General features: G+C 44.9%; 1 protein-coding gene across 1 annotated transcript in view; it reads left to right on the top strand.

Annotated features, from left to right (window-relative positions):
• Positions 1–4,238: 4,238 nt before the first annotated feature.
• SCIN (scinderin) overlaps positions 4,239–24,423 on the top strand; it is a 54,899-nt gene continuing 34,714 nt past the window's right edge. Inside the window, exons 1-4 of the mRNA XM_035130115.3 lie at positions 4,239–5,066; positions 8,960–9,114; positions 10,561–10,722; positions 18,158–18,307. Of these exons, the coding sequence (XP_034986006.3) occupies positions 4,865–5,066; positions 8,960–9,114; positions 10,561–10,722; positions 18,158–18,307 (669 nt within the window). The 5' untranslated portion in view covers positions 4,239–4,864. The remainder of the gene's footprint in view (positions 5,067–8,959; positions 9,115–10,560; positions 10,723–18,157; positions 18,308–24,423) is intronic.

Raw genomic sequence — 24,423 nt, 5'->3', positions numbered from 1 at the left:
TTAAGGGAACAAGGGAGGTGTTCATGGTGAGATCCGGCAGCCTTCAGTGTGTCCATTGGAAAACAGATGTAGGTGGTCCTGGCAGTGAAGGGTGTGTCCACACCTTCCTGGTGATCTGTCCCCTGACAAAATCCATCCCCGGATTTCATTTAATGCAGGCATGTCCAAAGTCTGGTTTCAAATGCCCCCCCCCCCCCCGGCAATTTTGAAAAAGCAATCTCTTGTGACCCCCAAGCGCCTGCCCACCAAAGCCATTTCCTTTTTGTGGGCTTGTCACGAGCTCTCCCCTCTGCACGGTGGGTGTGGTCAGCCCCCACACCATTAGGGAGTCCCCGGCTGCATCACTTCTTGGGTAGACCAATCTGGTCAGCTGGGGGTGTCGCCGTGGCTAAATAAATAAACACTATACATTCAGGACGTTGAAGCTGCAGCAATGGCGGTGGCAGAGGGGCGGCGGCTGCCTTGACCCAGTGCCGGATTTATGTATAGGTTAAGTAGGCTGAAGCCAAGGGCCTCTAAATCTAGGGGGCCTTGCCAGCCAGCCCGCTCCCCAGTGGGCAGTCTCCCCTCTCCCCAAATTGCAAACCCAAGACTTCATGTGAGGGCAGGGCAACATGTCCTTTTGCAGTTCATCAAAACTATCCAGCAATATCAAGTTATAGGAGGCAGCTACAGTTGCAAATGGCAACAGTATCTGTGAAAAGAAGAGGAGCAGGTTTGCTCAAGTGTGCTGTTTTTTTATGAAGTGAGAGCAGTAGTTGACTTGCTTGACTTAACAAATAAGAAAGTTTTGAGAATCTAAATTCTAGATTAAAATGGATTACTTAATTGAGAAGGGGGTTGTAACAAAAACAATGGGGCCTAATTTGAATAAAAGAGGGCCTGGTATCTGGTGGGCAGACCAAAGCACTCGTCAGGAGAGCTATGAGATTCAGGTGAGGGTCAGATGCCTTGTCAATCCCAGCAGGTATATAACAGGAAGACCTGGCCTGCCCAGGACATATTGAAACTGGCACAATTGATCCAAAAATGCAAGTATGGTAGTCATCAGTTAAAGACACCCACTTTCTCCAGCATGAAACAAACTTAGTCAGCATATGAAGCAGATGGTTGCTAAGGTCTGGCAGTGGGGGCAGGGGTCTTATGGCATGCCAGTTTCACAATATTAGTAGCTAACAGAACTGGTGCAAACCAAACTGCTTACTCAACAACTTAGCATATGCGTGGGGGAGAACTAAACACTTGTGAACAAGTATTATAAATGCTGGACTGCCACAGGTAGGACGTTAGCAGTTTAGAAGACACAAAGCAGTCTAAAAGACTCTATGTGGCGTATAGTCTAAAAATATTTCATTAAAACAGAATATTAAAATGAAAACACAACCTAAAACTAGCAACCACACCCACCCTTGCAGATGGCAGGATTAAGAATCAATCATGAATGAAAGAAGCTTGTGGAAGATAAGCCTGAACGATTCCAGATCGAGAAAAACTACATTTTTGTGTTCCAGGCGGATTAGCGGGTATGCAGCCTAAGTTGCTGAGTAAGCATTTTGCTCTGCATTGATATTGTTCGCTAGCAAATATTGCTAACAAGCATCTTACTTCCTTCTCTTATATCCAAATACGTAGCTTTCCGTGACCTTCGTTCCTGCAGCTCCACCCCCCTCAGCAAGCTGAAGGTCTACTTTTCTCAGTCTGTGTTTCCTACCCCTTATGCTTCAAACTGCCTCTGAGCTCACCTTGTACGATGCCGTCTCTTGCTGTTCTTTCATATCCCAGCTCAAAACCCACCTGTTCCGTTAAGTCTTTTGTTTCAAATCAATATTGTTAGCTGCCAATATAGTCAGTCAAACTCTTCTTCGGCCCCTGAATTTAGCAAGCAAAGCATCTCATCTGATTCCTAGCAAGCTGCATATGCTGTCTTAGATTTCTCCCCCTTCTTTTAATACTGGGGGGAAAGTGGAGGGTTCTTTATTTTAATTGCTGAGTACAGCACTTACATTTTTGTGTCCAGTGTGCCAATTTCATTATTGGACAGGGGTAAAAGGCACAATTTTGCTGTGGTGTGCTAGATACCTAGGGTGGCTCTAGTTTCTCTTACTGGTGAATCCCAGAAGGCTGATTTTGAGCGTATTATGCAATAAACACACACAGGGTCCCCTGGAATTTCAAGAAATTGGCTGTATACCACCTGAGTATAGGCCACCTCCATCCTATTACAGTGGTACCTCGGTTTACAAACACAATTGGTTCCAGAAGTCTGTACTTAACCTGAAGCACACTTAACCTGAAGCGAACTTTCCCATTGAATGGAAAGTGAATTAATCCGTTCCAGACGGTCCGTGGAGTACTTAAACTGAAGCGTACTTAACCTGAAGCGAACTTTCCCATTGAAAGTAATGGAAAGTGGATTAATCTGTTCCAGATGGGTCCACAGAGTACTCAGCCTGAAGCGTACTTAACCCGAGGTATGAGTGTAATTGGTTCCGGAAGTCCGTACTAAACCTGAAGTGTATTTAACCTGAAGTGAACTTTCCCATTGAAAGTAATGGAAAGTGGATTAGTCCGTTCCAGACGGGTCCGCGGAGTACTTAAACTGAAAATACTCAAACTGAGGCATACTTAAACCGAGGTATGACTGTAATTTTTAGAGTGCCACAGGGCTCGGTGTGTGTGTGTGTGTGTGTGTGTGTGTGTGTGTTCTATCAGTCTCCTGCCCTTTGCTTTGGGCCAATATTTAAGAGGTTCAAAAGTAGAAAAAAGGATTCATTGCACTCAGAACTCTGTATGTTTTAATTGAGCACGCTTCTGAGATTGATCACACTGGGGGTGTTGGGTTTTTTTATTGTAACTTGTACATCACCTTGACATGAGAGTGTGGAAGGCGATAAACTTAATTAATGAATATTAATAACCATCCTCCTCAACACCTCTCTTAGGTGATCCACTCTTGCTTGATGAAGCCAAAGCTGCAATCCATTCTGAAACTGATATATTATACGGTACAGTATTGCATAATCCACTTTAGACATGTCATTCAATCAAAAGGCAGATAACAAACAAACAAACAAGATGGGAAAATAAATTGTCAGCAGCCGGGCTGTTTCCATGTACCATTTCCTCAAGGCTGCTGACTGAGGGTTCTGGGGACACACACTCACTTCATGTAGGCTGTGCAAACGCAGCCTGGCAATAATAATAACAATAACAATAATAATAATAATAATAATAACAATAAAAATAATAAAAATAAAAATAAATTACTTATACCCCACCCATCTGGCCGGGTGTCTCCAACCACTCTGGGCGGCTCCCAACAGAATATTAAAAACAGGATAAAACACCAAACATTAAAAACTTCCCTAAACAGGGCTGCCTTCAGATGTCTTCTAAAAGTCAGATAGTTGTTTATTTCCTTGACATCTGATGGGAGGGCATTCCACAGGGCGGGCTCCACCTCCAAGAAGGCCCTCTGCTTGGTTCCCTGTAACCTTACTTCTTGCAGTGAGGGAACCACCAGAAGGCCCTCAGAGCTGGACCTCAGTGTCTGGGCTGAATGATGGGGGTGGAGACGCTCCTTCAGCTAAAGCAACATACTGCTTTTGACATGGACTAGTTTCCCACAAAAACAATTCAACCTATATACATTGTAATGGGGCGAGTGTGGAGCCTCAGTGAGCGAGGAAGGGCCATAGCTCAGTGGCAGAGCCTTGCATGTAAGCCCCAGGTTCAATCCCTGGTATCTCCAGGTATGGCTTGGGAATATCCTCCATCAGAAACCCTGGAGAGCTACTGACAGTCAGAGTATGCAATACTGAGCTAGATGGACCTTTGGTACACCCTGTACCTTCCAAACATGTCCAAAATACATTCTTTCCCTCAGAAAATGGTGGGTACTGTAGTTTGTCAAGGGCTGCTGGGAATTGTACCTCAGTGGGGGATAAAACTACAGGGCCTGGAATTCATTGAAAGGGGAAATGTGCTTCATGTTTGCTTTAATAGCATGTATACAGCCTTGTGTATAATGTATAAACAGATATGTTGACTTCCTGTATCCCTTTATCAACCTTGCCCTGCCTCTCTTCTCACACAGGAATACTTCTGCTTTGTCCAGCTGAAACTGGCACAACCACCAGAGTTGGCACTGCTTCACCAAAGCAGCCTATACTTTATTAAAGTGTGTGCATTTCTGAAACAGATGAAGGATGAGTTTTCTCCAGCTGCAAATCCACCCAGGATCCTTTCCTCACCAGCTCCTCAAAGGCAGAGGAAAGGGAAGCACTCTGTGCATGCTCAGAGACTAAAAAAACCTTCTTATTTCACATATTCAAGGAATGACGTCCCTGGTCCTTAAAATTGGAGAAAGAAATGGCACCGACAGCTTTATATAGATTTGTAGACAGGCGTTGGCTGGAACTGCTGTAAGAATGAATCGCTTCCAAAGAGGAGAGAGAACAAGGCCGGGATTGAGAGGAGAGTTGAGCAGCACTTTGGAGGTTTTCCTGCGGTTCCTCGACGCACAAGCGGCCTTTGAGCAGCAGCTCCTGCCCTCCGCGCGCCCTCGCCTTGCCATAGGTGCGCTTGGGGCTGGGCGCAGCGAGGCCTCTCCCGGCCGCCCCGTCGGCTCTGGGGAGAGATACAACCGCAAGACCCGCCTCTTGGGGAACTGACAGGCCTCGCCCCTTGGCTGTGCAAACGTAGCGCTCGTGCCATAAAACAGGGAAGCTGCAGCGCCGGCTTTGCAAACTCCGTCCGGCTGCGTAATTGCAAAGTGGGCTTAAAGCTCGTGCGCTTTTACGCTCAACTTTGCGCCACTTCGGGAAGGACTTCGCTGGTTGACATCGGGGCAGGAGGAGCATCGATGGCGCCCCCGGAGCTGTACCACAAAGAGTTCGCCAGTGCGGGCCAGCGGGCTGGGCTGCAGATCTGGCGGATCGAGAAACTGGATCTGGTGCCGGTGCCCGAACCGTTGCACGGCAACTTCTACGTGGGCGACGCCTACTTGGTGCTGCACACGGTCAAGAGGAGCAACGCCACCTTCTACAATCTGCACTACTGGCTAGGTAGGGGACAGCGGGGGTGGATGCAGGGCAGAAGCGAGGGAGCAAAATCAGCCAGCGCCTGGTCTAGCGGCACCTGCTTCTAGGCTTTAGGGGCCACATGATGCGCTTTTGTTTTTGGCTGCTTCCCCCGCCGGTCTGGAATTTCTTGTGGATGAGCCAATCTCTTCTACTCAAGAGAGTTTGACACGCTCAGGAAGGTGCTTTTTCCAAATCTCTGTTTTCTCACGCTTTGCTCAGGGGAGCTTGAGAAAGCGGCTCCTGGTCGATATGCGAGGTGTTCCCATTTTATCCTCCCAACAACCCTGTCAGGTAGGTTAGGATGTGAGACAGTGGCTGGCCCAAGGTGAACTTCAGGAGCTTCAAATCCCAAGTGGTGATTTGAATCCTGATTCTCCCAGGCCCTAGTCTGGCGCTCTAACCATTACACCATACTGTCTCTCCTTCTGTGTTGGCTCCTGATACCCCCTCTTCCTCGTTGCTGCTACACATTATTAGGAAGCTGCTTGGTATCATTGGTGCAACTTGCTCAGTTATACACTGACAGGCATCCACTGCCCAGGGTTTCAGGCAGGAATCTTTACCAACTTTTACCTGGGGATGCTGAGTTTTGAAACTGGGCACCTTCATGTGCAAAGCAGATGCAACACAGTATCATGTCAATCGCCTGAGTTTGCTGTCAAAATGTTTTGGCAGTATTACCCAGCTGGTGCCATAATGTTTCTGCAGAATTCTGTTTCTCCTTCGGGGCACAGATTATAGGATTTAAAGTGCTGGCGGGGAGATGTGTGTGTGTGTCATCTTTGGTGCTGATATCAGTTGCAAGGCTGGTTCCAGAAGAGGAGTTGCAAAGGAGCTCAGCACCCGAGCTGTTTTGTAAGCAGCAGATATCTCTGTTGTAGGTGCTACAAAGAGGAATCTTATGGCACCGTTCAGTCTAGATCGTGAACTCTCCGCAGGCAGGGACCTGCCCTCTTGTGCCCTTTAAAGCTCTGCACACACATGCGGCTTTGTAGAAAGAATGATATTATCAACATATTTATTGTGGGTTCCCACAATGTGGCTAAATCCGGTGCCTTCCAAGGTGACATGTGCCAGAAAGGAGGAGCCAGATTTGCCTCCTACCTACAATAAATGCAAAAGAGAAGCTCTTGTTACAATGAATCTGTTAGTCTTCAAGGTGACATAAGAGTTTGTTTCTTTGCAGATATCAGGAACTTGCAGGTAATGTTAATCTTGGTCTTAGGGTCCAACCCTTTTAGTGTCACCTTTTCCTTGCTTTGGTCCTGCTCCATATTTAAAGAAACAGTTATGAATTAATATTTTATGATAATTGTAAAAAGTATTCCTGAGCATGTACAGAGCAAATGCCTTAAGTCCCTGCATATCTGGAACTGAGGTTCAAGGCTTCCTTCCAGGAGAGATGGCAGGGCTCCCATACTGTCCTGAATGATGTTGCCTCTCTTTTTAGAAATAGTTTTTTTTTAAATAATAATAATGTTTCTATCCCACTCTTCCCCCAAGGTGTTCAGGGTGGCATATATGTTTCTCCCTCTTTATCCTCACAACAACCCTATAAAGTCGGTTAGATTGAGAATGACTGGCCCAAATAACCTAGTGAGCTTCATGGCTAAGTAGGGGTTGGAATTTGATTTAATCTTTGTACACTGTTTTTCCAACTGCAATATTGAGCTCAAAGCAGCTCACAATCATGACACTTCCATCAAGATCATCGCATCAGAAATCGCAATAGCATATAAGTAACGCAAAAGCAAACGATGAAAGCAGAACAATTGAAAGCAGAAAACAAAATAAACATTTATTTATTACATCGATAGTCACCTTTCCTCCAAAGAGCTCTTTTTTGGATCAGCTCATTCCACAGTGCCAGGTGAATGTATAAATAAACTCATTTTTCTGCAGAAAGAACCAGAGGCTATTGGCAAGTCGAGGGAGTTGGCAGTTTTGCTAATGAATTTTGCCACCCGCAGTGCTGTGTTGCCTTGTGTTTAAGTATCTCCTGTGGTTTGCAGAAGAGGTTGTGTGCTGGGCCGATATGGGTGGGGGGAGGGTAGAAGGAGACCCTTTGGCCTGGGTCTCAATCTCAAATGTTGGGGCCCTCAGATTTAGACTCTTGGCGATTTTGGAGGCATTTGATAAGTTCCACAGCTTGTGCTTATGCACATTGGACCAAAATGCAACACACTTTGTCAGCTCAGAGCTGCGTAGTGAATCAACGAAGAGATGTGGTTTGGTGAAAGGCATTTTTGGGGTTAGCTGATAATAGGTTTTGTCACATTAAAGAATCATAGAATTGTAGAATTTGAAGGGACCCCGGGGGTCATCTAGTCCAAACCCTTGCAATGCAGGAGTCTCAACCAAAGCATCCCTGACAGATGGCCATCCAACCTGAGTTTAAAATGTTCATCCATATTAATTAAAAAATATTTCCGTTCTGATGGCACAAGATTGGACTGTGATGTACATGCCGTCTCAGATATGCTGATTATATAAGCAAACCATTCATTATTATTTTTGGCAGGGGTGACTTATTTTGTTTACGTGTATCATCATTTTTTTATTTTTTATTATCATGGCTAGGGGCCTAAAATGCTGAAAGTGGCCAGGGCCTAAAATGCTGAAAGTGGCCAGGACCTCTCAGGAGAAGGTCTGGCAGTGTGTAAATCTTTTTCTGCTTGGTTTTGTGCTCAACTCGTATATCCCTTGATGAAAACTCTCTATCTACATCTGCCAATTTCCATTTTGACCTGAGGTTGCACCTGAGGTTTCACACACACACACACACACACACATACACACACACACGGCTTTTGTTTGGTACACAAAACAAAATTCTGGACCTGAAGATACCTTCTTTGGCTGCATGTGATGGGAAATTATTAAAGGTTATATTTTGAAGTTGTGAATTACCAGTACTTCAGAAGTACAGATTCTGAAGAGCATCAAATGGGGCTCTGATTTGGATTAGAGTGGACACAGCGATGTGGGAATGGAGACATCAAGAGTGTTACGTAGCATTCAGTTCAGTAGGACCCCAACTAGATAGAGTTCAACTTGATCTCAGCCATGAAACTCAGAAGGCGACCATGGACCTGTCACTAGGCCTCAGCTTAACCTATCTCACAGGGCTCCTGTGACAAGAGGGTGAGGAAAATCAAGTAGAGCACCATTAGCTCCTTGGAAGGAAAGCGGGATATAAATGTAATAAATAAATAGACATAAGTCAAAACTGCACTCTTTGGAACCTGGTCAATGTATGTGGAGGACATCATGTGGAGGACATCATCCTTAGGAGGAACTCATGGCATCTAAAATAATTTAACTGTACTGTATTGTACAGGCAGGCATTTAATCTGTAATAGTTTGCCCTTCTTTGCTATTTTGCTCCTCTAAATATTCTTATTTTAGGAAAAATACTTTAAACCACTGAGCCTAGGGCTTGCTGATCAGAAGGTCGGTGGTTCGAATCCCTGTGACGGGGTGAGCTCCCGTTGTTTGGTCCCAGCTCCTGCCAACCTAGCAGTTCGAAAGCACGTCAAAATGCAAGTAAATAGGAACCGCTACAGTGGGAAGGTAAACGGCGTTTCCGTGTGCTGCTCTGGTTTGCCAGAAGCAGCTTTGCCATGCTGGCCACATGACCTGGAAGCTATACGCCGGCTCCCTTGGCCAATAATGCGAGATGAGCGCGCAACCCCAGAGTCGGTCACGACTGGACCTAATGGTCAGGGGTCCATTTACCTTTATTGTACAGGCAGGCATTTAATCTGTAAAAGTTTGCCCTTCTTTGTTATTTTGCTCCTCTAAATATTCTTATTTTAGGAAAAATACTTTAGGAAATCGAGAATATTATTAAGAACATTTCTGTCTGGTTCTAGGAAAAGAGTGCAGTCAGGATGAAAGTACCGCAGCAGCTATCTTTACGGTTCAGATGGATGATTATCTTGGAGGAAAGCCTGTTCAGCATCGGGAAATCCAGGGATATGAGTCTACGCAATTCGTTGGATATTTCAAAGGCGGCATAAAGTATAAGGTACATAATAGTGTGATTGTGTGATGCTTCTACAATAATTGGAACCTTTGAAAAGGGAACTAAAAGAAAGTTACAAGTGTTAAAGCAGAGCTTGAAGCAAACAATAGTCTCTAAGTGGTTTACAAAGATACGATACAAAGAAAAATCAAAATCAATTAAGACTGTAAAATCACACATCAATTAAAATGCATGCTGGAATAATTCTTTTAAAAAGTCTTCAATAAGTGCTGGAAGTTCAATAGGGCAATAGGGCATTGGAGTGCATTGCAATAATCAAGTCTATGTCCCACCAGTCGGGGGGCAACTTCAATCCTAAGAAAAGGTGAACAAGTTTGGACACCACTAAGGTTACCTAGCTACCCCTGTCCAAAAATAGCTGCTGTTGATGATGTATCAGCTATAGCTGGTAAAAGGCACAGAGGCCACCTGATCTTTCAGTGACAAAGATGGATCCAGGTACAGCCTCAAACGTCAAACTTGTCCTTTCCAAGGAAGTGCAAGAAGTACTACACTTGGGGGTGGGGGTGGGGGAATGAAAGGCACAAATACAGGATGGGAGACACCTGGCTTGAGAGCAGTACATGTGAAAAGGATCTAGGAGTCTTGGTAGACCACAAACTTGACATGAGTCAACAGTGTGATGCAGCAGCTAAAAAAGCCAATGCAATTCTGGGCTGCATCAATAGGAGTATAGCATATAGATCTAGGGAAGTAATAGTACCACTGTATTCTGCTCTGGTCAGACCTCACTTGGAGTACTGTGTCCAGTTCTGGGCACCACAGTTCAAGAAGGATACTGACAAGCTGGAACGTGTCCAGAAGAGGGCAACCAAAATGGTCAAAGGCCTGGAAACGATGCCTTATGAGGAACGGCTTAGGGAGCTGATATGTTTAGCCTGGAGAAGAGAAGGTTAAGAGGTGATATGATAGCCAAGTTCAACTATATAAAAGGATGTCATATAGAGGAGGCAGAAAGGTTGTTTTCTGCTGCTCCAGAGAAGCGGATACGGAGCAATGGATTCAAACTACAAGAAAGAAGATTCCACCTAAACATTAGGAAGAACTTCCTGACAGTAAGAGCTGCTCGACAGTGGAATTTGCTGCCAAGAAGTGTGGTGGAGTCTCCTTCTTTGGAGGTCTTTAAGCGGAGGCTTGACAGGCATATGTCAAGAATGCTTTGATGGTGTTTCCTGCTTGGCAGGGGGTTGGACTGGATGGCCCTTGTGGTCTCTTCCAACTCTATGATTCTATTCTATGATTCTAAGCCCACCCAGAAGAAGCAACTGGTCTACCTCCCTGGCCATCTTCTCAGGTTTCAAACTGTTTTCTGTGTTAGTGCAAAACTGGTTGGGTGTGATGTATGATCTGCTTCTGTATATGTGTACTAGGTCCTTATATACTCCATCACAGAAACCAACTAACCCTAAGCTGCTTCACTTTATTTAGGCAGGTGGTGTTGCTTCGGGCTTTAACCATGTCATCACCAATGACCTCAGCGCACGAAGACTTCTGCATATCAAAGGCCGGAGAGTGATTAGAGCCACAGAAGTTCCTCTTAGCTGGGACAGTTTCAACAAAGGAGACTGCTTCATTGTTGATCTTGGAACGGTAAGTGGTCAAGGAATGAAGTTTTCCAAAGCAACAAAATCTCCTACAAAAACTGCCATATAATTAAGTCTGAGCCCCAAACCAAGATCTTCTCTTTACATTACAAACACTTCCTCTGTGATATTAGACTCAAAATAACTTCTGTCACAAGCACTGGTTCGCTGCTTACCACATCCTTTGAAGCATTTAAGCAGATAAAAGACCCACAGGAAATAATATTTGCTAGAATTTGTAATGCTCTAAAATAGCCCCAGGGACCCAGGTGGTGCTGTGGGTTAAACCACAGAGTCTAGGGCTTGCTGATCAGAAGGTCGGTGGTTCGAATCCCTGCAATGGGGTGAGCTCCTGTTGCTCGGTCCCAACTCCTGCCCACCTAGCAGTTCGAAAGCACATCAAAGTGCAAGTAGATAAATAGGGACCGCTCCGGCGGGAAGGTAAACGGCGTTTCCGTGCGCTGCTCTGGTTCGCCAGAAGCAGCTTTGTCATGCTGGCCACATGACCCGGAAGCTGTCTGCGGACAAACGCTGGCTCCCTTGGCCTATAGAGCGAGATGAGCACCGCAACCCCAGAGTCGGACACGACTGGACCTGATGGTCAGGGGCCCCTTTACCTTTACCTTTAAAATAGCCCCAGCAAAGCTTGGTTAAAAAGGAATACCTTCATCTTAATGGAGTTCTGATTCAAAGACAGAAACAACCATATGTGAGATGCATTGAAAAAACCCAGGATTTCTCAAGATTGGAATCAGATTTGCTATTTCCCTTCATCTTGTTTACTCCCCTTGTGTGGTCAAAAGATTAAATTTTACTTAGGGCAGTGGCATGAGACCTGGTTAAGGATGTAGTATTCATTATCAGGTGGTCAATAGGGACTCAGGCTGAATGTTCATGCTTTAACATTACAAAGAACTGAGAATAAGCAGCCCATTGTGAAAGGTTGGAGAGAATGCAGAAGGAAGATGCTGTGAGCTAAAAACAGGGACGGGGAAAACCTATGGCTTTCCTGTTGTTGTTGAACTCCAAATCCCATCATCTCTAACCATGCTGGCTGGGGCTGATGGAAGTGGGAGTCCAGTAATATTTGGAGGGCCCACAGATCCCCCACGCCCAATCTAGAGTTTTGAAGGAAAGACTTGCTTTTTTCTGAATAAGAATATTGTAGAATAAACATATTTATGTCCATAATTACAGTTGGGTCACTTCAGAATGTTGATTTTTTGTGTGTTGAAAGGTCATTCAGCTCTGTTGTACTGCTGTCCTGAGGAATTTTGGGATTGCAGTGATACAATTTATTAGACAGAGTGGCAGATTATTTTGAGGGTGTGGTGAGGAAACACACGACAGCCTTCAAATCTTGTTGATTTACTTTTGTAACCAGATCAGGTCTATGGATTGCAAACACAGCTTCCATGGAGCCTTGGTGTTTGTCCATGCAGTATATTTTCATATGTTATTTGCATATATATATATGTATGCTTTGAGCTATGTTTTCTGTTTCTTGACTAAGCCAAGAGATGCTGAGATTTTTTCATTTCATATCCCTACGTGGTTGTGCATCTGTTTGGCATTTACTGTACGCGAAACAAGAACTGGAAATTCAGGTGCCTTACTAAACAATTAACCTGATTAATTTGGCAAAGCCTTCCATAGCAAATGCACACTAGCGTTGCTAAATGAGAATATTCTGCTACGTTCGCATAACCGTTTGTACTGGCCACCAATAAACATTGCACAACTAAGATAATGAAAATGCAGAATACTTTGTAAGATTAGCAATGAGAAGCTATTAGCTGCAGCCGAAAGAACATTTCTCTAGAAGGCAATATGTGCTTTGAAACAACTTGGACCGGCAATAAAATGCTGCAGAGTAAAAGTGCTTCCTGTCAGGGTTCCAGCCAGCTCTTCCAGGAAACTCCATTTTACCCTCCTCAAATTTTCCATTTGTCCTCCAGCAGTGAATCTGCAGTCTGTCAGTTTGCATTGGGTCTTCCCCAGCTTTGAGTTTTAAAAATAACCTTTTTTGTATTTCTCGAGGTCTCCTCAACCCTACTCACACTTCCCTCTTGTGCGTGGGTGATTCCATTTTGGCTACATAAGAATCCACACATACAGCATGAGTTCACTGTTAATGTACAGAATTGTGCAATGAACAGGGCCGCCCTTCCCATTGGGCTGACTGGCGCGGATGCATGCAAATGAGGTGCCGCGGAGCATTGTGGGGCAGCACTGTCTGGGCTCGCTGTGACTTGAAGGAGTGTGGGTGGAAGGTAGCCCAGGCCCAGGTCCAGGTTTCCTTCTACGGAGGCAGCTTCACTGCTGTTGCTGCTGCTGTCTCGCTTCAGCCGAGCAGGTGGAGACAGAGCACAGCTGACAGCTTCCCTGCCTGTTGTGCCATGCCCTCCGGCTGCCCTCTGCGCCTGGCCCTGCCCAGTGGAGTGCGAGGGGCGCTGGAGGGATCATTGCACCACGGCGCCCGGTACACTTAAGACGGCCCTGGCAATGAAGACTTTGAAACATCCCAATTACTGTTTCTTCTTTTTGTTTTCTTAATGTCCACATGTCCTTTTATTTAGTTTATGTGTGTGTGAGGGGAAAAAAAGAGGTTTTCATTATCAGTTCAGAGGTTGTGCTGGGGACACCTGTTTGTTTGTCTAAATATTGTTCTGGGATGCCTTTCAACACTCAAAAATGATGTTAATAGGCTGATTAGATCTCTCACTTGACTGCATTGCCACTACCTCATTTCCAGGCCAGTAAGGATTCCTTACTGTGTGAATGATGATACACATAAACACAAGGGTTAAACAGATCATGTAATTGGGAACAAGCATCCAGACCACAAAAGGAAAAAAGGATAAAATTCAATTTTATTAAATGATAAAGCAAGGCCCCAGTACAATAAATCTGCCATAAGGTTGCAACCACTGCAGGGGATAAAAACGACTGAATAACGACTGAACGCCCTCCCATCAATTGTCAGGGAGATAAAGAATTACACAACTTTTACAAAACATCTGAAGTCAGCCCTGTTAAGGGAAGTTTTTAATGTCTGACATTTTATTATTTTTTATATCTTGCTGGAAGCCAACCAGAGTGGCTGAGGAAACCCAGCCAGATGGGCAGGTTATAAACAATAAAATTATTAATTAATTAATTAATTATTGAAAGGAAGATGACAAATGTCAGGGGAAAAAACCCTGTACTTTTTCTGGTCAGCCCAGGGCAAGGCTTCACTGACAGAACAAACAGAATGTTCTAGAATTGACCAGTCTGGGAATCTTGTCTTAGCACAGCTAGGAGCAACTCTCACTTGACTCTCATTTGTCTGTGCCCACTTTTGTACAACCCCTTTTCAAGGTACAACACAGCTCCCCGCTCCTTCCTGAAAACGATTTAATGACATATTTCATCAGCATGCTGCTGGTAGGTTATGTAGTACAGGCGACAGTCATTTTGTGTGCATCCAGTTGACATGCGACGGCCGACACGTGGGTCCTTTTCCACCTGGAAGAGGGCATAACGGGCAGAATGGGGGTGAGGAGAGCTGATGCTTGCTCCACTGATGCATATGGGGGCCCAGGGACGGAACCCCCATGCAGATGGCCGCAACCTGTTTTTGCAGAATAGAAGACACATGTATAAATGTCATTGGAAATGTTTGGAAGTGGGAGTCTCCCTAAAATATGGAACCAAAACCAGGATGTACATTTCAATTACCATTCAAAGTGAACATGGATCTTGATTGGTTCTTTAGAAGGATTGATAGATCGCTTAAATAGAAAACCCTCAATGGTGTACATAATAAAATTATTGATGGAATGCAGCCAAATTAAGCAAAACTATTTTTTTAAAAAAGTATACACAAGGTATCAATAGAACACAAATAAAATTAGCAAAGCTTTAAAGAAAACCTTAGGTTTTCAGTGGTGATCAGTGGTGCTTGTGAACAAATGCCTGTGCACACTCAGCCTAAGTAGAACAAGCAGGTGGTAGTTTATTTATTGGCAAAGCACTGAATTTCAGCATCTCCCAAGGTGCACAGCATATATACCATATTTTCTGGCGTATAAGATGACTGGGCATATAAGACGACCCCCAACTTTTCCAGCTAAAATTTAGAGTTTGGGATATACTCGCCGTATAAGACTACCCCTCTTCCTACGATCGCCCATGGGCCGGACATGCCCGCACTGCCCATATCCAAAATGTCCGCAGCTCCAGAAATCGCTTCTGCAGCTGCATATAAGACGACCTGGCGTATAAGACGACACCCAACTTTTGAGAAGATTTTCCTGGGTTAAAAAGTAGTCTTATACGCAGGAAAATACAGTACACGCCTCCTGCTATGTAACTAGCTAGGCATCTACTCCCCTCCAAGCTTGTGCCCTGAACTGGACCACTGATGCAACAGCATGACCACACCTCTTCCCAAACTCAAATTCCTTTGCCTGAAGGTGCTCATGTAAGTAGCCTGCATCTTCCGCCTTCGCACCTGGTGCATAGGGGCCCTCCTTGGCCTTGGAGACATTGGACTGAGGAGATCCTAATGGCTCAACTCTCTCAGGGACCGGCTCTTTCTCCTCTTCCTGCCCTCCCTGCAACTCTTCCCCTATCTCCGACAGCCCTGAGTTTCCTTCTTCCCCAAGCCCTGACTCCTGCCTTGTGCACAAATCACTGGCCCCATGACCCCCCACCCCTCTTGCCTCCTCACCCCCCCCCTCAGAGTCCTGCCTGTCTCTGATAACAACAGCAGTCCTCACCTCTTTCAGCTGAGCTGCATGTTTATGTGCCCAACGCCTGATGATGAAGGATGTGGCTTGGTGAAAACCCGACTTGTCGGTCAAATAGGGAGGTCATTTGCATTAGATGTTGCTGCCTAGCAATCTGGAATGTTTATCTACTCTTGCTTTTCTGAAAGTTTAGAAGCCTTTCACAGCTGGCTTTCAGATACTCGGCTTTTATTAAAATTGTAAAGAGTTGTGTCAGACCTCACCAAATGGGACCCATTCACAGCAGGCAGGGGAATTAATAGCTGTCTTGACTTTAGGCACATGCCAAGTGCTTTTACAGTGGTACCTCGGGTTAAGAACGTCATTCGTTCTGGAGGTCCGTTCTTAACCTGAAACTGTTCTTAACCTGAGACACCACTTTAGCTAATGGGGCCTCCCGCTGCCGCTGAGCAATTTCTGTTCTCATCCTGAAGCAAAGTTCTTAACCCGAGGTACTATTTCTGGGTTAGCTGAGTCTGTAACCTGAAGCGTCTGTAACCCAATGTACCACTGTAGTAGCATTTTTGGAATACGAATCAGAATTCAGAATTGTGAATAGTGAAGCTGTTTGGTTTAGAAAGTGGGCGAGGACTTAGTTTCATTTAGTACTCCTTTCACTGGTAAGTAGAAAACGCTGTATTCTTGGGTATGTGCTCAGAATGGATTCATTATATGCCAAAAGGCCTGTGGACTGAGGAACAAGATGTTTATTATTGGAGATAAATTTTAGGCAAAGCACATAAACTAGGACCTGTTGAGTCATCTTATTCCACCTTTCTGTTTTTTCTACTTTTAGGCTACCAAAATCTGTTCATTCCATGTGATTCTGTTGTCAAATTATTTGCAGCTTGTCTTTGAATTAAAGCTTCTGCTTCCATACAAGCTTATTTGGATGAGTTTGCGGGATTTATTTATTCAGCCAGCTTGTTAGCTGTCCTTTAGCATAATCTCCCAGGGCGGTGAACAATTAAAAGAATGAAATGAAACAATCAAAATGCAGCAATCAAAGCCACAGTGACAGCAATTAAGAAGAGCCAGCTGTGAACTGTGAAACAATAATTAAGAAAACAGAAACGAATGGCTAAACGAATGACTGGGATGCCAGGGCAAATCAAAGAAGCCTTCATCTTTGGCAGCAAAGGCATCCCCAGGCAGGGCTGCCATCAAGGGCTACCATGAGTTGCCTTCACACCAAATACTTACAAAGCACTGTGTTGCCACTTTAAGCAGTCTTTGCTTCCCCCAATAATTCTGGGAGCTGTAATTCATTAAGGGTTCCGAAAGCTTTTAGGAGACGCCTATTCTCCACATGGAGCTACAATTCCCAGATTGGTTCCAAAGTCAACCCCTCTTCATAAGGAACTCTGAGAACCTATAGCAACCAGCATATAGTGTCAAATAACCATTCATGCCAATCCTTAACACAGTGATGGGCAACCTTTTGAGCTTGGTGTGTCAAAATTTGCCAAAAAACCGAGCATAACTCAGGTGGTGTGTCACTTCGAGGAAAAAACCCATAATTTCACGATATTTATAGTTTAAATAACAAAAATGTATAATTGTAATATATAACTGTATTTAATAAACTAAAAACTAATTATTTAACCAAACCAAACCAAAACCCCCTTATTTATCACAAATGCCCAGAATTGATGAGCTTTTTGGGGGAGCTGCTGTTTTGGAGGTTTTTTTGGGATGTGCAAAAGTTGCTTTGCTTTTTTGGGGGGATGCCCCAAAGCTGCTGTGCTTTTTTTTGGGGGGGGGGGAAGAGAACAGAAATAAATGACAAATAATACCTTCACTGGAACTAACACGCAGCACTGACGTAGTCTGCCAAAGCGCCAAAAAAACCAGCACAGAACGGGTTAAAAAATGAACGCTGTTACACCCTATCACAGTCTGCCGAAGTGCCAGAAAAAACAGCACAGAAAGGGTTAAAAAACCAATCTCTGGCTACCAGCAACAACAACAACAAAAGATCCTGGTTTTAACAGTGGAGACAAGCTGTAGCGGAGACAAGCTCTAGTGGAGACAAGCTGTAGGAGGAGCGGGAGAACAAATGGGGGGGGGAACCAACAACAGTGCGAATGGGCTGATGGGGCGCATGTCAGCAGCGAGGGCTCTGCGTGTCATGTCCGACAAGCGTGTCATAGGTTCGCCATCACTGCCTTAACAGAAACAGTTATGAATCATTCTTCCATGTAGATGCAACTGATCTGTATACTAATCTGTAGACACAGATGCAGCTTTGTGATGCCACAATGAGTAAACCATGGTTTATTGTGTCAGGAATGAACTTAGGTAAGGCTTGTGCTTATTGCTTTCCCCTCTCATGGGTTATGGTGATAGCTTGTTTCAATAAACTGTAGTTAAGATCAACCACAGATTAGGATGTTGACATGATCCTAAACTCCTCACAGCCATCCTAGAAAAACAGAGGAACAAAGTGGGGAGCAGCTAAGCTCTAGGCTTGCCTTAGACTTGTTCGCATAACAATAAACCAAAACTTACTTAACATCCAGGTGTAGTCAGTATTAACAAATATCTGCAGCCGCGTTCCAACGGAGAATTTGGAATTGTAATGACTCTGGAATGTTGCAAGCTATCCATGTGAAGCTTTCCCCTGAATAATTCTGCTGACTGATGAGATCTGTTGTTGCGTTCTAGGAGATCTACCAGTGGTGTGGCTCCACGTGCAATAAATTTGAGCGCCTGAAAGCTACTCAGGTTGCTGTGGGCATTCGGGACAATGAACGGAACGGAAGAGCTCAGTTGATTGCTGTGGATGAAGGAAGTGAGCCCAAAGAACTCCTAAAGGTATTGTATATGGCTGGGGAGGCCCAGCCAGATGGGCGGGGTATAAATAATAAATTATTATTATTATTATTATTATTATTATTATTATTATTATTATTATTATTATTTTCACTTGGTGGCAAAACCCCCTGCTCCATTAGCTGCGTTGTTTATCTGGCCAGTCCAGCAGACACCCTGCCTCACGGCTATAGCTCGAGATACCATGAAGTAGACAGAATGGGGCCCGCCTATTGCATACATGGGGAACCAGAGTTCAGTGGTGGACCACATTCACTGCCAGCTGAAGATCCCAGGTTCATTCTCTGGCATCTCCAGGAAAGAGCCTGAAACCTTGGAGTGCCATTGCCAGCAAACATAGCAGCTCACCACTTGTGGCCTGGACACAGGTCACATTCTGAACTATTAACCTAGATGGTAATAAATGGTTAATGAATGGTATTTTTAAGTTGCATTCTCCCTTGGTTTCTAATGGCAAATAAGTTAGCAATTAAGTACAGTAGTGCTAGAACCCTTCTTAATTATTTTTTGGAGTCGGTAGGCTTCACAGCTGTTTGGAACGTTAATATTGGTTTGGGTTAGAGTTCCACTCACATCCGCATGGGGAAGCCAGTGGAGTGTGCATGAGAGCACCGTTGCTGATATTTGCGCCTCTGCTTTGTCGTGCCGATTGTGGCTTGAGCAACCGAGTATGACAGATGTTGTGCCTCGAGGCATGTTGGCCATGCATGATTCATTGATGCCTGGGCTGGTGAGGGGGAGGAAGAAGGCCATAGTTGAGCACTGCCTGTAATTTTTGCTGAACAAAGAAAGGCCCGTTGCCATTTTTGAAGCCTTTTGAATTCTTTTAGCTCTGCTTCCTACCATTTAACTGGTGCCGGTGCTAAAACAACGTGGCAGAGGAGCAGCGCATCATGAGAGCCTTGCTGGATCTAGCCCAACGTTCTGTTCTCGCCGTGGCCAACCAGATGCTTCTGGGAATCCTGCAAGCAGGACCTGCGTGCAGCAATGCTTGCTCCACTTGCAGTTCCTTGCAACAGGCATTCAGAGGCTTGTTGCTTCTGCCTTTTACAATTGAGGTAGTACAAGTTCCCTCTAGTGTGAATCAGGCTTTCCACATGAACAGCTGATGACATGAGGGCCTGGTTGACGTGGGAGGATTGGAGATCCTCTGCAGGGAGACATGGAGGGATGTGCTCTCTTCCACCGTCATGCTCTTCCAGCTCCGCCACTGCCTTAATATATGTTCCAGGGTATTGGAATCATAGAATTGTTGAGTTGAAAGGGATCCTGAGGATCATCTAAGTCCAACTCTCTGCAATGCAGGATTATGCAGCTGTCCCATACAGGGATTGAACCTACAACCTTGGCGTTATCAGCATCACGCTCTAACCAACTCAGTGGCATAGGAAGGGGTGTGTGGTGTGTGTGGTACGTCCCGGGTGTCATCACTGAGGGGGGTGACAGAATGGCAAAAATATGTGTTTTTAAAATATATTTTTTAAAATTAGGCTCACGACACACTTTTTTTTTTAAAAAAAAACCTCCTGCACCCACTGCACCCCGTTCCTATGGCACTGGTAGCTAGGTGAGGTAGGGGGCACTGGGTGCCACACCATGGGGCCTGCAGCATGCCTGAGCCACGCGTCACTCCTGAGGGGGAGGCGGTGGGCGGACTGCCTACAAGCTCCGCGCTGCTTTTTCAAGCAGCGTAGGGCTTGCGTCTGCCTGCCTCACCAACCCTGCAGCTGCGGGGGAGGCTGCGAAGAGGCTCCACGCAGCGCGCCCTGCCTTGGCTTGCCCCGGCCCCATGGGCAGCTCACTTCACTCCTGGCTGCAGGACGCGTGCGCTGCACCGGGCACCCAAGCAGCTCGCTATGCCACTGAACCAACTGAGCTATCCAGGCTCCATTAGTTCATAGGTGGGGAACCTCAGGCCCCTCCATGCATCTCTCTCTCTCTCTCTCTCTCTCTCTCTCTCTCTCTCTCTCTCTCTCTCTCTCTCTCTCTCTCTCTCTCTCTCCCTTGACAACTCTCCAGGCCACACCCCAGTTCCCAACCACACATTTTCTCCCCAGGCCACACCTCTCAGCAGCCTTGCTTCACACCCTCCTCAAGGGCCTTTGCCCAGCTGGGATGTGAAATTGATGCCTGGTAATGACTCTTGCTTGCCTGGGTGCCGGATGTGTGGAAACTAGCCTATAAAAGTAAAGTCTGCCTTCGTTGATCTGTCCACTTTGGCCTCTGGATCCCCAGCACCACTGGCAAGTGTCCCCTGGAAGCCAACACAGCCCTCAGATTGCATAAGGTGCTCCTCACCCCTTCGGTACAGTCGCCAGAGGAATCTTCCAAGCTAGCATAGACTGGCAGAATTCCATCTAAGTTAGTACACTCCTTTTTACAGCTGCAAAGACCTTGAAGCTATGAACGTAGCATTGCATGAGTACAGTCCGCTCTCAGTTTATTTTTTAGGAGGTGGAATCTCTAGGACAGAGTAAAAAAAAACTGGGGTGTTCCCTCTGCTCAGTGATTTCATATAAAGTTTTCATCTGTGTTAACCAGCCACGTGTTTAAAATATGGGGTCTTTTCCTCTGTCCTTTTCTTTGGAAAAAGGTATGCATCCTTTAAGCAGCTAAACAAAAAAAACAACAACCCATGCTGGCATCCTTCCAAAATCAGTGGGAACTTCCTTATAGACTCCATTCAGCCATAAAGGTCAAACAGCACATTTCCCTAGTTAACTTCTAGATAAGATCACAGATCATTCAGGCAGATGGCCATGGAGTACTGTAACTAAAATGGCACATGTCAATCATAAATGTATGACAGAATATGTCCACTTTTTCAATTTTTTTGCAATGAAGTGCATGGATTTGAATTCATTTCATAGAGTCTCTGTGCATCTTCATTTTTTCATTTTATTTTTACAATAAACAACATTGGTCTTAAAATACTTGTAAGTTAGACCATAGCTGCCAAGTTTTCCCTTTTCTCGCGAGGAAGCCTATTCAGCATAAGGGAAAATCCTTAAAATAAGGGATAACTTGGCAGCTATGAAGTTAGACTCCTGCTTCAGTGTTCCGAGAAATCATAAACTCTTCGCCTGACAAGGACAGATGTCCTCTGGACCTGCCTCTCATGCTTTTTGATTACATAGTGGCTGTCACAATGGGGATTTGGGCATTTCTTTGTTTAGCTTTTCAACATGATGATAATTGAGCTAATCTCAAAGTAAACTTATTCCTCTCTATCCCATTCCCACATCTGTTGTGGGCTTCTGCTTGTTGTATTGGGAAAGGTAAACTGAAAGATATTTTTCAAACAAGTTGATTATTTGAGTAGGGAATATCCACTGGGCCAGGGTCCAGTAATTTCCATCTTTCATTGGTTGGCGACAAACATAATGTGCTCAAGTGCTGCTTAGAAAGTTTTCACGTGATATTTAGGCAAATTAAGATAAGCCAACAAGCAAATCACCTGTGTATAGTCACCTTCACCTTAATGTGAGTTGGGGCTTAACACACACACACACACACACACACACTCACTCACTCACTCACTATCTATAACCAGAATGAGACAGACAGTAGAGCAGTAGAAATGAAAAGATAAACAGTTACCCAAGCCATTAAGAATCCTACCCCTTAGTTCTACTTCCTTGACCAATTTGAGCCTCAGTGGCCAGATTCAGCCTCTGACATCTGCAAGAAGGTCTGGGAAAAACTCCATACCCTCCAACATTTCTCCGATGAAAATAGGGACATCCTATTATTATTATTATTATTATTTATTATATTATCATCATCATCCCTCCCTCTAACTGGGTTGCCCCAGCCACTCTGGATGGCTTCCAACATATATAAAAACATAATAAAACTTTCAACATAAAAAGAAACTTCCCTATACAGGGCTGCCTTCAGATGTATTCTAAAGGTTGTATAGTTGCTTATCTCCTTGGCCTCCAACATTTATCTGATGAAAATAGGGATGTCCTAAGGGAAAATGGGACATTCCAGGATCAAATCAAAACCGGGATGGCTTCTGTAAATCTGGGACTGTCCTTGGAAAATAGGGACACTTGGAGGTCTGAGACTCACTGCCAGATAGCAAACACACCCTAGTGAGTTAGATGGACAGTGGTCCATGCAGCTTCCAGTGTTCCTGATCATGGGTCTCTTGTGCCATGTCTCGTCTGATGCTCAGCTCAGTTGTTCTAGAGCAGGACTTTATTTGGACATTTCTGTCCTGCCCTCCATCCTAAGACCTCAGGACGGGGCACAATTATTCATTCCTTGGCTTCCAGGATTCTGTCAGTGGTGAGATTGGAAACAACTTATTGGGCTTTCATCTTCCCCCTTACAATGGTCATCTTCCTTCACGCAATGGTAAAGAAGGTAACGAGAGCACTAGGAGGATCCTAGGTTCAAATAGATAGGATCCCAATTCACTTGCTGATTTCTGCTTACGGAGAGAGGATTCTGAGGCCGACTTCCAGTTTGGTCAGGAGTCAGTAAGTAATGAGCCTACCTTAAATTCCAAGTTCACATAGAGTGCAATTGTGCTAGTGCCCTAAATGTTCCCCTGGCACCTCTTTCCCAAAGCCCGGGAAGCCTCTGCCCACCTTAGGGAGGGAGGTGTGATGCTCATGCTCACGACATCGGGACCTTGTGACATCACGCGTGCGACGTTCCCTTCCCCCATCGTCCTTGCAAGCTGGCATCTCTGGCCCCAACTGTTCCCCTATGAAAAATTCCACTGCACGCCGCTGCTGAATGGGGATAGGTGAATAGTGTTGATAGCAGTTGTGGGGAATATGTGGCCCTCCAGATTTTGCAGAACTACAACTTCCATCATCCCTTGGCCATCAGCCCTGCTCGCAAGGGCTGATGGGAGTTGTAGTCCAGCAACATCCTAAAGGCCAAAAGCAGGCTTCCTCAACCTCGGCCCTCCAGATGTTTTGAGAATACAATTCCCATCATCCTTGACCCCTGGGATCATGGGAGTTGTAGGCCAAAAACATCTGGAGGGCCAAGGTTGAGGAAGCCTGGCCAAAAGCTCCCCATTCCTGGTCTACAGCTTGCTGTTTGCCAAGTTAGGTGCCTGAAGTACAAGATGCGGTACTTCTCCAGAGGCCTAAATGCCCATTTGTGTGGCTTCCTCAATGTTTCTTCACCTGGCAATCATTGCAAGGCATTAATCTTAAACTTCAGGAGAAACTCTACAGTGGATGGTTGCAAATGCAAATACTCTTTAATTCCTTGAGCAAGCAGAGACATCCTTTTATTAGGTGTTTAAACAGTTTTCTAAAGCAATTACAACTCTTTTTGGGGGCGGCGGGAAGTGCCTACAATTAAATTATAGTATACAGAATCTGCATGTTGAAACCCACTCATCTGTGTTGTGTGGTCTCCTACTTGGCATCATAACTACACACAAGGTTAGATCCTTAGACAGTTATAAATTACTTTCGTGCCCTTACCTTACAATTATCAAAACAGCGAAGCTTTCTTTCACACACTAGGCTATTATCAAACAGCTATACCGGTAATTCACTTGAGACAGAAATGGTTGTTGGTTCCATCTTCCGCCCATCAGATAGGGGAAAGGTGGTAGGGAAAGGGGTGTTTCGCTGCCTTACCATGGAAAGAGTCATGGTTTATCTCCCCAGGAACCAAGCCCGTCCCTGCAATTATTGCAGGACCAACTTAAAAGCATTGTATCATCTGCACTGCTGGATGCCCAGATTCATTATGCTTAAAAGCAAATGGTCCACCTTCTCTCTCATAGCCTTCTGTGCCAAGATGGCATTCCACTTGAGGTGAGTCCAGGGCCGGATTTAGGTTTGATCAGGCCCTAAGCTACTGAAGGTAATGGGGCCCTTTATATGTCCAGCTGTCCTTTGTCAACAACAAATTGCCGCTGGTTTTTGTGTTGAATATATGGTAATTTATGGACCCAATAGGTATCTAAAGCCATTTGCACATAACAAATAGGAGCCTACACAACACAAAACACTATTGCTGTATGTAGGTTTTATTTTTTATTTTTTATTTTTTATATCTTATATTTTGCAAATGTACATCCAGGTTTTTTCTTTAATTTTTTTGGGGGGGACCCA

Source organism: Zootoca vivipara, chromosome 11, assembly GCF_965207765.1.
Source record: "Zootoca vivipara chromosome 11, rZooViv2.hap1.1, whole genome shotgun sequence".
NCBI lineage: Eukaryota > Metazoa > Chordata > Lepidosauria > Squamata > Lacertidae > Zootoca > Zootoca vivipara.
Note: the sequence above shows the minus strand (reverse complement) of the source record. Positions and strands in the feature narration are given on the sequence as shown.